This window comes from Episyrphus balteatus, chromosome 3 (assembly GCF_945859705.1).
Source record: "Episyrphus balteatus chromosome 3, idEpiBalt1.1, whole genome shotgun sequence".
Taxonomy (NCBI): Eukaryota; Metazoa; Arthropoda; class Insecta; order Diptera; family Syrphidae; genus Episyrphus; species Episyrphus balteatus.
The window spans coordinates 80544065-80557245 of NC_079136.1; the positions used below are offsets into that span (position 1 = coordinate 80544065).

At 30.6% G+C, this 13181-nt stretch overlaps 1 protein-coding gene across 2 annotated transcripts in view; it reads right to left on the minus strand.

Moving 5' to 3' along the window:
* LOC129916470 (V-set and immunoglobulin domain-containing protein 10) overlaps positions 1-13181 on the minus strand; it is a 122812-nt gene that overhangs the window by 26983 nt on the left and 82648 nt on the right. For both annotated transcript variants that reach the window (XM_055996448.1, XM_055996449.1), the window contains 2 exons: positions 7501-7664; positions 3432-3642 (listed from right to left, as the gene is read on the minus strand). In XM_055996448.1, coding sequence (XP_055852423.1) covers positions 3432-3642; positions 7501-7664 — 375 coding nt within the window. The remainder of the gene's footprint in view (positions 1-3431; positions 3643-7500; positions 7665-13181) is intronic.

Here is a 13181-nt window from a genome sequence, read left to right on the forward strand (position 1 = left end):
TGTTTTTTTAGGTTTAGAGAAAATGTGGATTCATTGAAAAAAAAAAAAAACTAAGGAATAATATTATTAAGTACCCTTTTGCAATTACTTTAGATATTTTGGAAGCAAGAATCTAAAGTGTCTATAGGAATATCATGAATGTGTTTTTTTGAGTTAAAAAATAATTGATAAATAACCTTAATTAAATTTGGTAAAAACTTTGCATTTGGGAGAGAAAACAGGAATACATAGTAAATTTTGGGTGAAGGGTGTTTTTTTTAAGACAGTAAATTCTCTAATTGGTCCAAAAAAAACAAATACGTCTGTTTTTATGGAAGATATCTCATATAAAAAAATATTTCAAAAGTTTTAAAAAAGACGTAAGTGTCGCAAAAAAATTAAAAAAAAAAAACGCTGAAAGGTCTAGGTAACTTCAAAAGTTATTATCCACCTAAAACTTTTTCGTTTTTTTTTTATTTTAAACAAGCATAAACATATTTAAATACAACATAGTTTTTTAATTCTCAGTAACCATATCCATACGTCCACAATGAATAGCAATTATTCAAAAGAGAGAAACACAAACAAAAAAAAAAAAAAAAACAAATAACCAGATTAACTAACAGAAGTTAATAAAACAAATAGCTCTCCTGAATTCAAATTCAATGATTGTATCGTGTGTTATCCTAATCACCGTGAAATCACACCACCCGCAAGCTAAATCTTACTTGTTTTCAACTTAAATCTGGATGTATAAAGAAGAGCAAAGTAAAGGAGCTGTTCAACTTGCGGTTAGTGGTTGTTAAACTGGTCTTCTTTATTTTATCGCAGTAAATTTTCTTTCTCCAAATCCGTTTTTACTCTCGTATAGCAAGAAATCCTTAAGATAAACATGATCCAATAAAGAGCAAACAAAAAAAAAATTACATTGGTGCATCTACTCGTAGTGCTAAACGGAGTTGATGTTAAAACAAATAGGTTTATGTAGGTACTCTTCTACACTTGTATGTGTATCATACACATGAGTCTTAAAATGGAATTTGTTTTAGCTTAATCTTGGATCTCTGCTGGTCTCTGCTGCTCTTGGCGCTATAATATTGATTCCTTTCCGTGTTGAAATAGAACGTCGTCGCCGTCGTCGTTCGAGGAAGAATTTTTGAATGAGAACAAGTGTATAATCAGCAGTCAGGAGTATCTAAGTAAAGAATTCAATTTACATATAACACTATAGGTATATTTGTTACATAATTGAATAGTTGGTAGTTCGCATAACCGTGATTAAATTTTGTTTGCATATTTTGTATTATAGATTCTGTCTTAGCAAGATTTACTATTGAAACATTTGTCAATCAAAAATAGATCAAAGTATAAAAATTTAGCAACGTGTGAAAAAATGGACACCAACAAATAAAAATATTTATAATTATTAACGTACAACAACTGTTTTAAAATTTAGTTTTTGGTAAAGTTAATTACTATTTATAGGTAACTTAAACCTCTGACTATTTAAGACTATTTTTTCACTCTATTATCAATTTGTGATGTCATTAAAAATATAATATTTCTATGTGCGAGGATACTTGATGATCAATTAGAGAGCTAACCATTTATATATTTAATTATTCTTTAGTTTTTAATCAACGTTTTAGCTCAATACTTTAAATTAACAACACTGTTGCCACAAAACATTGATTACATTGTGTGTAGCTAATTTGAAAATTCACTAAAACCCAATTGACCACGTCAATGCTTCAAACTAGAAGAGTAGTTGTTGAGAGTTGAGTCTATGATGACTCCCCTCAAAAGTTTAGTTTCATTTCATACACTACATCAAAAATGACAAAAATGAATCGTTAATTTTTTTTACACGTGGCCGAATGCTAAAACTTTCCAAAAGTACTTTAAATTTGTATGATCATACTCACCCGAAAAGAGAGACAAAAAGGGGCTTTTGCAGTCCTTGAATTGAATTTTACAATTTTTCTAGAATAGGTACAAGGCCATAGTGAAATTTGAGGTAACGAATTTTCCGACGAACAAGTGAAGTAAGGCTCAGTCCTTCTTGTCACCAAGCCAGAAAGAATCGTTATCCCCCTGGGAGTCATGAAGTGCAAAGTCTATGAACATTATCTATGTTGATTAAGCCAGAAAAAAAAAAGTCTGAAAAACTGCCAAAAATTGAAGTAGGGTAAGCGGGGGTACATTTGACACCGGGGCACATTTGACTTTGCGGTTTTCGGTATGATCGTGCCCTTAATAAAGAATAGTTTTAATGAAGAAAGAAGCTTTATTTGATTTAAGGACATTTTGTGAAATTTCGCAGTCTTTCATTAACTTTTCGCGGAGTACCACGTGTTTTCTGTATTTCTGATCTAATTTTTGACCACCTGTATGTAAGCGATTTTTGAATCTAATATAAAAGTTTTTTTTAAAGGTGAATCAATATTTTGATAGCAAAATGCTTAAAGTTTTGTAAATTAAAACCAGCTTTGTAAAAAAATAGTATAAGTTATTGAAAAAAAAAAAAACAGAAAAACAGTTATGAGTTAGTGAGCACAGTTTTACGTTGATTTTGGGGAAATATATATATTAAATAAATTATTTAAAAATAAATCGACATCTATTACTTTTAATTAAGATTTAAATGGAGGGATTTTTTTGAAATATTTTATGGTTTTTTTGTTTTTTCTTCTTCTGTTTTAGAAAATGAATTTTTTGATTTATATTTTTCGTTATATTGTTTAGTAGATTGTTTAAAACCAAAAATGTATTTTTTTTTTCTAATCAAACAATAGACGAGCAAGATCCGCTGATAGTTTTAAAATTATATAATGCACACGATGTGGGGTTTAATCAACCATTGTCAAATGTACCCCTTTTAAAGTCAAATGTGTCCCGGTCCCGGGGCACTTTTGACAAAATGACTTTTTTTAGAAAACATTATTTTTTTTTAATGTTGAAATGTTGTAAAACAAAAAAATTTACTGTTAGTATAATCTTGAATAGTCAATAAATCAAATAAAAAACAAAACATTGGAAAACATTAACAGTTTTCGAAAATACAGACCTTTAAAAACTAAATGTCAAATGTACCCCCTTCTCCCCTAGTTTGGCCCTTTAAGATCTAACAAACTATTATTCGGTCTGATATCGACAGGGTTATATTATCATAGCATCGCAATCTTCTAGTTTTTCCCCTGAGTTTTAACTTTTAAGTTTCAACACCTAAAAAAATATGCTGTGGAAATCAACAACCCATTTTGTAAATCTGATCAAGAAACGGTTTGATACAAATTGGTCAATGTCAGTCGATTTTATAGTGATTTCTACAACATATTTTTTGTGTACATGTGTATGGTTAGATGGACAGCTTGTACAAAAATTATATTACTTCAATTTTAAAACTATGTAGTTTAATTAATATGATTTTTAAAAATAAAATTTAAGCTCACCTACAACAGTCAAGCGATACGCTTGACTTATTTTTGGCTCAGTTGATACCTGACATTCATAAATTCCTGAATCTCGAGGTTGTACTGAAACAATCTTCAATATCCATTCATCTGTATCATCCAGATGCATAGCTTGAAAACGTTGGTCATTTGTGTATGTCATTATTCCAATGGTTAAAATGTGCAAGTCTCGTTTTCGTATCCACGATACCTGAAAATAAATATCAAATGTTATTATTATGATGAAATAATATTTAAGCAAAAAAAAAAAAAACACAAGTTAAAAACATTATTACATAGTCTGTCCTGGGATTTGAAACCTGAACTGCTGACTTTATGTTCTGTTTCCTTATTAATCTCTTTTCTTATGACAGTATGAAACAAAAATTATTGTCCGTAAACCGACTTAACAGACAACCAATATATTTTTAAATACAATTTTGAAAAAAAAGTTATTTCGAAAAAAAAATTATCGAAAACAAGACATTGAATTTTCGATTTTAAGTGTTGATTAGTAAATGCTACAAAATGGCATAGTGAATATTTTAAAAACTTTTTTGTTTCCAAAAATCATTTATAAAGAACTAGCTGACCCGGCGGACTTCGTTCCGCATTTTTCTTGTATTTATTTTCAATTTTTGGCTTTGTAATGTGTTAACCTTTTCCAATACAAAAAAATCGGGCCACAACTTGATATATGGAACACAAACATAAAATTGTATAAAGTATTAAAAAAAGCAAACCATTTGTCTGATAGCTATCGCTACTAAAATTTGATAATCCAGTCAAATAAGGGTTTCACCTCGGAATGAATGCTAATAGAATTTTTTTTGCTCAATACCTTCGTTTTGGCATTCTATAACATACCTCAAAAGTCTAGAAAGTCGCGATTTTCAAGCTAAAATCGCGAAATGGAGTTTTTCAAAATTTCAAGAATTATATAACTTCGAGGCATTTTTTAATGCTGATTACAAAATTTTTTTTTTTTGATTTTTGACATAAGTTATAGAATATCCGAACAAAGATACAAACAAAAAAATTAGCCTATCAGCACTAATTATAAGATTGTACCAGGATGTTTTTTAGTGCATATCCCAAAATTGTCCCTTTTCTCAAAAAATACCAATTTTTCATAGGTATGAATGTTTTTTTCATTGTATTGTTTTGATTCTTAATGATAATGAATATGAAAACCTTCATGAAAAATTTTGTCCCTCTACCATAACTTTTAAGGGTTTTTCGGTAGTAAGTTTGCAACTGTTATAATAATATGGGTTGACAATTAAAAAACAGGTATAACTTTTTTTAGAGACGTCAGATTGTCTTGATCTTGTCTAGATTTTTTGGCATCAGCATTAAAAAATACCTCGAAGTATTGTATCATATGTGAATATAATACCATTGTCTTTTATTGCTTATTTTGAAAATCTCCATTTCACGCTTTGACCTTGAAAATCGCGACTTGCGGACATGGGATTTTTCTATACTTTTGAAGTATGTTATATAATGCCAAACCGAAGGTATTGAACAAAAAAAAATTTCTATTAGCATTCATTCCGAGGTTTACTCCTTTTTTTCACCTTATTTGACTATGTATCATGATATTTTTTGGCTATTTAAGAAATTCAAAAAGTAGCAATCTTTTTTTGGAAATTGTAAAGAAACCGACTTAAAATGAAAAGATTCCGTCTTAATTCTATAAATACGTCTAAATATTAAAATATTTTCTTAAGAAGATTAAATCATTTTAAATTAATGCGGAAATTGTATTAATAAATTGGTAGCTGAAACAACTTAAACAAATTTTAAGTTTCAGTTTATCATACCAATTTTCAACTGTGAGATATAGCTTAGTGGTAAACAATTTTAATTGAGGAAATAACATTTTAAAGAGTTAAATCGTGTTTGTTTTTATTAGCCTTGAATATGAGCTCTTTGAACCCCATCAAATATTGCATTTGGTCATATCTTGACAGCAGCGCCACGTACCAGATCCAACAGGGGCGTACACACCATTGGGGCAAGTGGGGTGGTGCCCCGGGGCCCCCAACACGCCAGGGCCCCGTAAGGAGACAATTTAGAGAAGGCAACTGGTTATAAAAGTATCGAAGCAAAAAGATAAGATACTTGACATGAATCACTTCGGACACAAGAGAGACACATTATATTTTTCAGTGAATTGGTAGCCAGTCACATAATATTTCATCTAAAAAAAAAGTATTATATTAGGGGTCCCAAAAAAAATTGCTTTTTTGAAAGAAAAATTACATATTATCTTGGGGCCCCAAAAAATATTACTTACATAATTTTAGCGCCCAACAAATGATAGGTACATCAGGGGCCCCAAAAAAAATAAGTGGGCGTATACGTCCTTTTTTATTTGTTCTTATTTTCTATATCAAAGGGGCCCCAAAAATGTAGTCTTGCCCCGGGGCCCCGACAACTCAACGTACGCCCCTCGGTCCAACTATAAAACAAAGCCTGTCTCGAATGAACCTTATCAAACGCAAAAAAATTCATAAAAGTCTATACAGCCGTTCGGACTCCAAATATGGAATTTAACTATAACTTGACAACAGCGTCAAGTCTTTCTATATATAATTTGACAAACAGCACCACCTACCGAATACAGTTATAATTTACAAAACATGGATGGAACTTATCACACAAACGAACTTTCACAAAAATCTGTCAAGTCTTTCGGACTCCAAATATGAAATTTGTCTATAACTACTTCGACACAAGCGCCACCTACCGGGTCCAATTTATGAAACAAAACATGTTTCGATTAAATTATATCAGAAACAAAAAGTTTCACAAAAATCAAAATATGCAATTTTCCTAAAACTTGACAACAGTGCCAACTACTGGGTCCAATCATGAAACAAAACTTGTCTCGAATGAACCTTGTCATAACACAAAATTTCACAAAAATCTGTCCAGTCATTCGACCCCACCTATGGAATTTGCCTATAACTTGAAAACAGCGCCACCTATTGGATCAAATTATAAAACAAAACCTGTAACGGATAGACCTTATCAAATAAACAAAATTTCACAAAAATCTGTTCAGTTATTCGACCCCAAATATGGAATTTGCCTATAACTTGACAGCAGCGTTTCGGATGGACCTTTTCACATATATTTCACACAAAATTTCAGAAAAATCTGTCTAGTCGTTTAGGAGTAGGGTCACAAACAAACGCACAGGAGAAATATTATAATATGTAGATACAAACCATAACTCTGATTGATGTGCCAATGCTTTACTTATTTGTCCTCAATGAAAATCAGAGATATACATTTTATTTGTGCAGTCCATATGTGGATTTAATATCACAAGACGAATAATTATTTGTTTCACTCAAAATCAGACTTTTTTAATTATTTTGAAAGCTTTACAAATTAAGCTTAGTTAAAATTTTTAAAAAGCGAGAGTGGTTTTTTACTCGTACATATTGACAGCTATGTAAAGATGCGAGAAAAGGTATTATTTTTTTTGATACAAACCATCTACATATTAATACCTTTCAAACAAAAAAAAAATTACCAAAATCGGACCAGCCAAACGCGAGTTTATCGGCCACACACACTAAACGAACTCATTTTTATATATAAGATTATTTTTTAAAAAGACGACGATTTTAATTTTGTTTTTTTTAAATGCATCTTGAAACAAAAAATCAAATTGCATAAAAAAGGGGAGACAGTGTTTGATATTAATATACGGATATTTTTTGAAGCTTTGAAGCTCAATCAATCTTATTTAAATACACCGAAATTTTGTAAAATATTTAAATACAATTTTTAGCAATAAATAAGCTACATATTAAAGCTTTTTGTTCAGTTGTGCATGAATGAAATTTTTATTTCGATTTCGTTGTTTTTTTATGTAAATTTAAGAAACTTTTCTAAAAGACCTATTAACAAAATTACTCAATTTTACTGGGTAACGAAGGTCATATTCAGAATTATAAAAAAAATGAAAGCCAAATGTTTCTAGGTAGATTGTTCAATGTAATTTATATTATACTATTTCAACCTGATGTCATTAAAAAATATTTCTTACCGCACGATCACCTAAATTTCTCACTTTACAATGCAACTTGGCCGTTCGTCCAACGGCTGCTATAATCGACCTCTGTGTGGTGTTTTCAAAATATGGTTGCATGTTGTTTTCTTCCTCTACGATTGTCGACAGTTCATTGGATTGTGTCCATGATTGTTCTGTACCTAGAAAACAAAGAAAAAAAATACAACACAAATTACAAATAAAGGAAAAATCAAAGGATGTAATAATGAAAATTGTCTGCTCCTTTTAAATTGTAACTGAAAACCACTGACCAAAGAGTGATTTATACGAAATTGATTTCGTTTTTGTATTTTTGTTTTTACCCATTTCAATTGGTTTTTTGGGAATCCGTAACAAAAGTGTGAAAACAAAAAGTATTCACGACTTTTAGTATTAGGTAGGAAAGTATGAACAGATAAAAGTATTCAAGGAAAAAAGTATGCGCGACAAAAGTTCGAAAAATGGTAAACTATTATTTTGACTGGGTTTTGATCTGGCAATAGTTACAAAGAGAAATGAGAATTTGCGAAAACAAATGTGGCGATGGACAATTCTGATTGGTCAAGAAAGAATAAATAGACGAACTTATTGTTAGATAGGGCTGGGGTCTCAGAAAAAAGAGAGTATACAGAAATATTTATTCATAATGATAGGAGGTCTAAATTTAATTTTCAGTCTCGCAGCTGCGATGAGCGAGGCAAGGTTAAGAGTGAGAATAAATAGACGAATTTATTGTTAGATAGGGCTGGGCGCTGGGGTCTCAGAAAAAAAGAGAGTATAGTATACAGAAATATTTATTAATAAGGATAGGAGGTCTAAATTTAATTTTCAGTCTCGCAGCTGCGATGAGCGAGGCAAGGTTAAGAGTGCGCTCGATTTTTTTTTTTATCCGTAACAAAAGTGTGAAAACAAAAAGTATTTCGACTTTTAGTATTAGGTAGGAAAGTATGAACAGATAAAAGTATTCAAGGAAAAAAGTATGCGCGACAAAAGTTCGAATTTTGACTGGGTTTTGTAAGAGTGAGAATAAATAGACGAATTTATTGTTAGATAGGGCTGGGGTCTCAGAAAAAAAGGGAGTATAGTATACAGAAATATTTATTCATAACGATAGGAGGTTTAAATTTAATTTTCAGTCTCGCAGCTGCGATGAGCGAGGCAAGGTAGAGTGAGAATAAATAGACGAATTTATTGTTAGATAGGGCTGGGGTCTCAGAAAAAAAGAGAGTATACAGAAATATTTATTCGTAAGGATAGGAGGTCTAAATTTAATTTTCAGCCTCGCAGCTGCGATGAGCGAGTGCGGAGTGTTGGAGTGCGCGAGATTATTAGTCCTTTGAAATGTTGCAAAATTTTGACCGAACCTTGCATTTTAGGTAGGAAAAGATTTTTTTGTTTTGATGTATAGAGTAGGTTAATGGGAGTATACAATCTAGTTTTCGGGGCTGAAAACCCCGTTTAAACTGTTTTTTAATAATATCTTGCGAACCGTTAGTCCCACAAAAAAATGTTTAAGATGATTTTTGTAGATAATTTAGTTCTCTACAATTTTGATTAAGGTACTTTTTTCTGTAAAATTGGAAATAAGAAAGTTGTACTTGAAAATAGATGTACATTTTCAAGAAAAAATACTTTGAAGGGCCACAACTTTTTTTCTACAACTTTTATTGAAAAAATTCTTATGACAATTTTTAAAGATCATTTTATTTCCAACAATTTGATGTGCTCATTTTGCAGATTTCGTTTACATAAAGGTGCTGCAATGGTTCTACAAAAAAAGGTAACAATTTATTTTGGTACTTTTATAACATATATTTTATTTTTTTTACTTCAATACGAATGATTTCGAAGGAATATGTAAACTGGGTCAAAGCAGGAAGAAAATCGTATAGTATAGGGGATTTCAGGTCCTGGGGGAATAGGGCAATTTTCAAAAAAATATTTTACATTTGAAAAAAAAAAAAATTGTTCAAAACCAACGATTATTTTATTTTTAACGATTATTCTATTTTTAATTAAACCTGTTTTATAAAATAGTTAATGAAAAAATAATTTTCAAAATCAAGACTTTGAAGAAAAATTACGAAAAAAATATTTCGAACTAATTTTGTTCAAAATGTTATGTAATTAAGTGATAATTTAGTTTTCAAAGTTCAATGCTGTTATGTGTTTTCAAACAAAAAACCGAATGCAAAAGAGTTTTGTCATTTTCGAGAAATAAAAAGAAAAAATCTATTAAGAAACTACTAAGAAACCCCATTATTTTTTGTTTTTTTTTTTGTGACTGGATAAGGATATTTAAATGGAAGAAATAATTTTCTTGAAACTTAAGGATCAGAAAACATGGTTTAAAATTCTTTTCATTATTATCAACTGCTTGCTTACATATTTTGTGTTGTTTTCATTTAAAAAACTGAGATTTTATTGCTCCAAAGTATTTATCTCCACTCATTTTTAGTGGGGAAAAAATGGTTAAAGTTGATGGATTTAAATACTGTGTTTCATTCGTACAGAATATCATTTATAAGATATTTTCGTGAAATTTCAACTCAGATAAAGATTGAATTTAATGTGTGCACAAGACATTTTTTATTTATTCAAGGTTAATCGTTCGAACAAAATTAGTTCGAAATATTTTTTTCGTAATTTTTCTTCAAAGTCTTGATTTTGAAAATTATTTTTTCATTAACTATTTTATAAAACAGGTTTAATTAAAAATAGAATAATCGTTAAAAATAAAATAATCGTTGGTTTTGAACAATTTTTTTTTTTTCAAATGTAAAATATTTTTTTGAAAATTGCCCTATTCCCCCAGGACCTGAAATCCCCTATACTATACGATTTTCTTCCTGCTTTGACCCAGTTTACATATTCCTTCGAAATCATTCGTATTGAAGTAAAAAAAATAAAATATATGTTATAAAAGTACCAAAATAAATTGTTACCTTTTTTTGTAGAACCATTGCAGCACCTTTATGTAAACGAAATCTGCAAAATGAGCACATCAAATTGTTGGAAATAAAATGATCTTTAAAAATTGTCATAAGAATTTTTTCAATAAAAGTTGTAGAAAAAAAGTTGTGGCCCTTCAAAGTATTTTTTCTTGAAAATGTACATCTATTTTCAAGTACAACTTTCTTATTTCCAATTTTACAGAAAAAAGTACCTTAATCAAAATTGTAGAGAACTAAATTATCTACAAAAATCATCTTAAACATTTTTTTGTGGGACTAACGGTTCGCAAGATATTATTAAAAAACAGTTTAAACGGGGTTTTCAGCCCCGAAAACTAGATTGTATACTCCCATTAACCTACTCTATACATCAAAACAAAAAAATCTTTTCCTACCTAAAATGCAAGGTTCGGTCAAAATTTTGCAACATTTCAAAGGACTAATAATCTCGCGCACTCCAACACTCCGCACTCGCTCATCGCAGCTGCGAGGCTGAAAATTAAATTTAGACCTCCTATCCTTACGAATAAATATTTCTGTATACTCTCTTTTTTTCTGAGACCCCAGCCCTATCTAACAATAAATTCGTCTATTTATTCTCACTCTACCTTGCCTCGCTCATCGCAGCTGCGAGACTGAAAATTAAATTTAAACCTCCTATCGTTATGAATAAATATTTCTGTATACTATACTCCCTTTTTTTCTGAGACCCCAGCCCTATCTAACAATAAATTCGTCTATTTATTCTCACTCTTACAAAACCCAGTCAAAATTCGAACTTTTGTCGCGCATACTTTTTTCCTTGAATACTTTTATCTGTTCATACTTTCCTACCTAATACTAAAAGTCGAAATACTTTTTGTTTTCACACTTTTGTTACGGATAAAAAAAAATAATCGAGCGCACTCTTAACCTTGCCTCGCTCATCGCAGCTGCGAGACTGAAAATTAAATTTAGACCTCCTATCCTTATGAATAAATATTTCTGTATACTCTCTTTTTTTCTGAGACCCCAGCCCTATCTAACAATAAATTCGTCTATTTATTCTCACTCTTACAAAACCCAGTCAAAATAATAATTTTCCATTTTTCGAACTTTTGTCGCGCATACTTTTTTCCTTGAATACTTTTATCTGTTCATACTTTCCTACCTAATACTAAAAGTCGAGAATACTTTTTGTTTTCACACTTTTGTTACGGATAAAAAAAAATAATCGAGCGCACTCTTAACCTTGCCTCGCTCATCGCAGCTGCGAGACTGAAAATTAAATTTAGACCTCCTATCCTTATGAATAAATATTTCTGTATACTCTCTTTTTTTCTGAGACCCCAGCCCTATCTAACAATAAATTCGTCTATTTATTCTCACTCTTAACCTTGCCTCGCTCAACGCAGCTGCGACCTGCGAGACTGAAAATTAAATTTAGACCTCCTATCCTATCCTTATATGAATAAATATTTCTGTATAGGTACTCTCTTTTTTCTGAGACCCCAGCCCTATCTAACAATAAATTCGTCTATTTATTCTTTCTTGACCAATCAGAATTGTCCATCGCCACATTTGTTTTCGCAAATTCTCATTTCTCTTTGTAACTATTGCCAGATCAAAACCCAGTCAAAATAATAGTTTTCCATTTTTCGAACTTTTGTCGCGCATACTTTTTTCCTTGAATACTTTTATCTGTTCATACTTTCCTACCTAATACTAAAAGTCGTGAATACTTTTTGTTTTCACACTTTTGACGGGTTCCCGGTTTTTTGGGTTGGCTTGTGAACGTTTGTGTGTGTTTGTATGTGTGTGTACATGTGTGTGGTAGGTAGGTTGGTTTGTGTGGTGTGTGAATTGGCAGGCGGATGTCCTTTTTTGTTTTTGTGCTGAAAAAGGGATAAAGCCAATGAATGAAAAACTAATATTTCATGTTTTTTGGACAGAACGTACACAAGGGGTGGCCTGGAAATCCTGCTGGGAAATAAACTTATGAGATTATGCCTGTTAAGAAGTTTATTGGACTTTATAAGACGACATTAATAGACAAGATAAATTAAGGAGGACAACGAGGTGAATTAAATATTTAGTATCACAGCAAAATAAATCCAACATGCCAGGCAGAATAAAATCTTTGTGATTATTTTTGGGTTGTTATTATTAAAACAACAGATATCAGTTGGGTTCCCGAGTCCTAAGATTTATACATAATACAAAACATGCCATTATTAGATTTTTAAAATAAACATTTTCAGCCTTATTTATTAGATTTCACTAAACAGCTCTAAACGGCTGCATAGTTATACAATACATAAAGTTTTATGTAGCCTTTATGCAACGTTACATACATTTCTATTTTTAAAACATTTTCTTAGCCATTATAATTATGCTAGGTTTGTGTCCAAATAAGTACTAAAAATGGAAAATTAGTTCGACAAACAACTCCATCTGTCGATAAAATAACTCCATTTGATTCAAAAATAAACAAAAAAAAATAAACAAAAACGTGAGCGAAAGTTCTCAATGTCATATGTAGAAGAAAATCTCTAAAAAAAACACATTTCATTTGATAACAAATTGTTCACATGTATGAAAATGTAGGCACATAAGAAAAAGATGAATACCCTACACACATGAATTTATCTTTCGTAAATTATATCAGGAACAAATCTCCAAATTTCTTATTTTTTGATTTAGCCCTGATTTTTCAATCGTCAGTTAGACTATCAAAAGAATAAA